Source organism: Austrofundulus limnaeus, unplaced genomic scaffold (genome assembly GCF_001266775.1).
Source record: "Austrofundulus limnaeus strain Quisiro unplaced genomic scaffold, Austrofundulus_limnaeus-1.0 Scaffold232, whole genome shotgun sequence".
In the NCBI taxonomy this organism is placed as follows: domain Eukaryota; kingdom Metazoa; phylum Chordata; class Actinopteri; order Cyprinodontiformes; family Rivulidae; genus Austrofundulus; species Austrofundulus limnaeus.
The window spans coordinates 617,044-622,853 of NW_013952634.1; the positions used below are offsets into that span (position 1 = coordinate 617,044).

The 5,810-nt window shown below is 37.3% G+C and overlaps 1 protein-coding gene across 1 annotated transcript in view; it reads left to right on the forward strand.

The window, feature by feature from the left end:
• The window catches only part of fndc3ba (fibronectin type III domain containing 3Ba), a gene marked incomplete in the record, with an annotated part of 135,262 nt that overhangs the window by 100,334 nt on the left and 29,118 nt on the right, over nt 1-5,810 (forward strand). The window contains 2 exon segments of the mRNA XM_014019819.1: nt 2,888-3,001; nt 4,534-4,683. Of these exon segments, the coding sequence (XP_013875273.1) occupies nt 2,888-3,001; nt 4,534-4,683 (264 nt within the window).

The window sequence follows — 5,810 nt, forward strand, 5'->3', positions numbered from 1 at the left end:
AGCGTAAAAAGTGGCGTACGCAAGTTTCTGGGCTCAAATTGTGCGTACGCCAGTTTTATAAATCCGACCCCCGATACCCAAAAATTCTACTTAAGTACAGTAACAAAGTATTTGTACTTGGTTACTTTACAACTCTGCAAAAAAGTTGTGTAAACTATAAATAAAAATTAAATGCAGTGATTTGTAGATAATGGAACATAGTAAACATGTCAAAAGTTACATTTTTTTGGAAAAAAATGTAAAAATGCAGCAACACATCTCAGAAAGTTTGGCATTGAGCCATGTGACGTTTTTAATGTCAGTTTGTATAAGTTGTAGAAACTGAAAAGACCAGTTAACAGAGTTTTTAGAGGTAGTTGTCTCTGTTTTGTCTGATGTAGGATTCTAACTAACCAGCAGTCCTGCGTCTTCTTTGCTGGATGGGTGCATGGTTTTCTAAAACCTGCGTATAGTTTTCTATATTGATGGTGTCTTTCCAGATGTGTAAGTTAACCATGCTATAGACCTGAATGCACCTCCATACCATCAGAGAGGCAGGCTTTTGAACTGTGTGCTAATAAAGGTCCGGACGGACCCTCTCCTCTTTAGTACAGAGGATAGGACGTCCAGGATTTCCAAAAAAATTCAATATTTGACTTGTTTGACCAAGGATCATTTTTCTGTTTCACCTCAGTCCATTTTAAATGACTTTTAGCCAATATATGGTGTTCACACGGTTTCTTCTTTTCATGATAGAGCTTTAACCAGCATTTATGGTTTCTCCAGGTTTCTCCAGAATTTGTACTTTTTTTTGATGATATTATGAACTGTACATGATGGTATTTTCTATTGAGGAACTTTATACTGAAATTGTTTCACTATTTTAGATGCAGTTTTTGCAGACATCTTTACTTCTGAGAGATAAAACCACTCTAAAATTTTCTTTTTATACTCTTTTTTTTTACTGACCTGTTATCAATAATAAAATTAGATGCAAAGTGTTCCCTCAGCTTCTCAATACTACATGACTTTTAATATGAAACCTGTAAACATTAAGACTTGACCACACACAATGATCAGGCAGACTGATACACTCATTAGTGATGTTTAACACCTGCTTGACATCTTTGAAATAGTTTTTTATTAAGCGATAAAACGAAATAAAACAGGCCCCACTTTGGTTAGCCATTAGCATAGCCTCCATTAGTGCTGGGCGGTATACCGTTTTGTACCCAAAACAGGTTTTTATTTTTGTTATGATATGACTTTTCTGAATACCGGTGTAAATACCCTGAACACGTGCGGAACGTTTCGCTGCGGCCGCCAGTGAACTGTTTCCCTGGGGACACGTTTCGTTGCAGCACAGCTAAGTGCATTAGCATGGTGTGTTTCAGCCGCTTATATGGTCTGACGTAAAAAAAAACATCCCGTTTTCACCATCGCTGAATAGTAAACAACTCTTCGGTGACCTGCACAGTTAGTTTTAACGCGCTACGTTATAATGGAGACGTTATTGCATGGAGACGCTAGCGTGCTTCTATTGTGAAAAGCCCGGGAGGAAGTAGTTTTGTAATGTAGGGGGAGTTGACTGGTGTGCAAAGTGAGTCGTCCTTTTATGTTTTATTAACACGCAACGTTAGACCAGATAATGATTTTTTCTCAACCCTTCATGATCGGACCTAAATGTTTGATTACTGTCTACAACCAGGCAAAGATGAAAAGACGTACACGAGGAGGGAAACAGTGATACAGCGGTACAGTAAAAGAAAAAAGTCAATAAGCAAAGTTTGTACATTTTATTATCAGCTGAGCTGTGAGGAAAAAAATACCGTCAAATACCGTGAAACCGGTGTAACTGTTGAAAATACCGTGATATAAAATTTGGGTCATACCGCCCAGCTCTAGCCTCCATCCCCTGTGATGTATGACAGAAGTCAAGGCTGATAAGGTACTAGTTAATGATAAGTATTTAACTGAAAGCCAATTCAAAAGTCACCACACTACCTCTTTAAGACATTAGCCATTAGCTTTGATCGTAGACCCATCTGGACTTGTTTCTAGTTCATCAGTTTGGACAAAAATAAACATTTTCTCCAAACTGAGGTTATTTAAAGAATGATTAATCTTTCATAACTTTTCCATCTTTACTACATTTAAAAAAATCTAGACTAGATTTTCAGTAAAAGTGAAGGCTTCTTGAAATTTTAATCTGTTTAAGACCATGAAATGTAAAAATACCAGTTTCCAGGTGGATACTTGTTTCTGATGGAAAAGACATTGCAACATGTTGCTGCTCAGTTCACCAAGTTAATTATTTATAAACACTTAATAAAGTTCCACTTAATAAGATAAAGCAAAAAAATAAATGTTAACTTCAAATTGTGGCTGCAGTCACAAAGACATGAGGCCAGAATAATTGGCTCGACTGTCCCGGACAGAGTACCCAGAGCTGAGTTTAGATGCTGGAGTCCTCCACAGAATAAACACAAGATCAAACCGAACTGATTAAACCTTCACTGAAAAAGTGGGCTAGCACTCAGACTAGTTAATCAAAACCAGACACAAACACATTTAAAGAGAAGTCTAGTACACACACACACACACACACACACACACACACACACACACACACACNCACACACACACACACACACACACACACACACACACACACACACACACACACTGAAAATTGAGAGCAATTTATGCTTTTTTCCCAGCTTGTTTCAGATAAGTGCCATGCACATTTCACTGGCATGACCCCCACAAGTAAAAGCAAAATCAATTTTTCCTATTAGATACGTCGGAAACAGTGATTATAGGACATTTTTGGTCCAAAATGTTAAAACTAAAAGAACATAAGGTTATTTTTACGACTGAAAGGACCGCGTTGTGACTTGTGTTATAGTTTGGGCCGTATTCTGAGCCGACAGAGGTGACGACTGCAGCCGGACCTCCGGGCCAGTGTGGGGCGCCGCTCATCACCCCCACGAGTAACACCTGCATAACGCTCAACTGGGAGGTGAGACAAACGCACGGGAAATATGTTTGTTCTTTAGTCAAAAAGCATCTGAAAAATTAGGTATTAGAAGGGTTTTTGAAAGATTTATAAAATAACCTAAACAACTTTACTTTTTAACTTTTTCCTAATCTTTCAAAACTTTCTCAGACTTGTTTCACTATCACGCCACAACGACTGGAAAAAAAATGAAATGATGAAATTTAGAAGATTCTAATTTGCACGTCTCTCTTTAGAAATTTAAGTAAACACACAGAGTTTAATATCTGAACATTTTTTTTGTTTCAACTTGAGTCTACCATGTCAAGTTGTACGGATTGTCCGTAATTTACACAGATTATCCATCATTTTGCAGGTGTACGGACGTACAGACCAATGTCACAGATTTATTTTCATGTTTATGGATTTTTTCAAAACCTCAATTTCAAATTTAGCTACTTAAAATGTCAGAGCCTGTAGGACGTAAAAAAAAACAATAAATAACATCCGAAGGGGTTGACATGTATGGTCGACATGCATCATCTTCTTTTGAACAAAGGCAGAGAGTTAAAGCTGTTTTGGTCAAAACCTGGAAAATAATATTTTGACATTATGCACAATCTCACAAAATATTGTGACATCTCACAAAACGTGTATGTGCTAGAAATATGAGTTGTGAATGAATCTCAGATACTAGAACGCCAAATTTTAGTAAAATATCTGTAAGATGATCAGTTTTTGTGTTGGTTAATATTGGTTAGCTGTAGCGGCCATCGTGCTTGAAAGAACGATGCATCTCAATTCAAGGAGTGAGACTGTGGAATAGTTTAGAAGATGATGTTAAAAGTGCCACATCAATGTGCTTATTTAAGAGAATGATAAAGACTGGACTGTTAAAAAAATAAAAAATGGTTTAAGAAGTAGTCATTCACTTTGTTGTTTTAGAAAGTTTCAATGCTTTTGTTTTGTTAACTCAAGATTATTATAGTTTGAGTCTATATTTGAGAGAAAAGGGGCAGATATAAGATTTTTTCTTCTCTCTGCCACCTTTCATTTCATTGTATTTTCTTTTTATTGTACATAGAATTTTGTTTTATGTTTCATGAAATGAATAAAGTTTATAAATCCAAAAAATCCAATCTTAGAATGGGCTGACTTCAACGTTGAATCAGTTGTTGATGTACATTTGATTACTACAATCTGAAAAAATGTATAAAAATCTATCCAGTGGTTTATGAGATATTTTGCTAACAGTCAGATACAGCTAGTTAATAGCAAAGTGTAAGAAAACCAGATGGTGTGTGATCACATCCTGACACAGGACTTTTGCTTTCCAGGTGATAAAAAGCAACAACAAACTGAATATTTAATCTTTTATTAGAAATGTTCGCCTTTTGTTTTGTGCAAATCCATCAGGAAATTCTGTATTTGTCTTGAAAAGGATAATGAAGCTCTAAAATATTAAAGCAAATATCCGCTCCGTCAGACCTGAATAGGTTAAAGCCAGGCGCTTGTCGATTCTTGAAGCTAATTGTTTGTGTTTCCGTGTGATGCAGAGCCCCGAAGGTTCGGGTACAGACATTTCCGAGTATCGACTGGAGTGGGCGAGGGAAGACGAACCCATGGAGCTCATCTACTGCGGTTCGGCCACGCAGTGCGAGCTGTCGGATCTGACACCCGCCACAGATTACTGCTGCAGGCTACAGGTAACACACAGGAAAATAAGAAGCAGAACTCTAGAAATGCACAGATAAACCCTAAAGCAAAAGAACAGAACGACAAAGCGCGACACAAAGGCTGCGTTTGGACGCTGCTCGGTACGAGCGAGCTGAAGGAAGATCAAAGTCAAATGGAGAGACCAGTGATGATAACTGATTCAATTTGTGCCACAAATCTTAATCTCTATTTCTCTCTGAGTGTGTGTACTTGTCTCAACACACAACAACACACACTTACAGAGTTCCTGTGTTTGTTCTGTCTGAAGCTGTGAATCCACTAACATGTTTCTTGGCTCGTCTCTAACTCAAGGTCAGCTCAAACATCACTGCTTCTGTTTGCAAACCTGCTCTGTCCTTTGGGTTGTCCTTCAGTTAGCCTGTGTGACGTGCACATCTGTTTTTATATGTTTGTATGAACAAAAGAGCATCCTGAGAGACACTAATGTTATTGAACTCCCTGTGGTTCCTTCTGGTCTTTGCCTGCGTGAGCTACTGCTCAAACCTGCACAGAGACGTCTCTATGACAACAGTTTAAGTAGCCACACTCTGTAGCAAAGTAAATGATTATTTGTGTGTTTGTGAAGCCTTATTAAAACATGTCTGCACAGATGAATCAGAGAATGTATCTGAATCATAGGTTTGATTAATGGAAACCCAAATTGTTTAGCAGTCGAATCGGTGCTGCTGATTAAAAATTTAAACTTTACGTACAGTATGTGTTGCTGCTTTTAGTTAACGTTATGCTACTTTCTATAAACATTTTTCAAATTTTATCTGAAGTGTATCTACCTTTGGTAAACAGCTACTTTTTAGCTTTTTTGCTTGCTGCCTTTAGCTAGTGCTTTGGCTGGCATTTTGCTACTTTTATATGATAGAGCATGTTATTCTGCTTTTTGATAGCATTTTTCTACTTTAGCTTTAGCAACTATTAGCTTGCAATTAGCATAGCACTTTGTCGCTTTTGTTTTTCACTTAGCTTATTTTTAGCTTGTGTTTTGCATTCATTTTACATTACTTAGTATGTCACTATTTTTAGCTTTTAGCTATCGTCTTTAGGCCTGTCACGATAACAAATTTTGCTGGGCGATTAATTGTCTCAAAATTTATTGCGATAA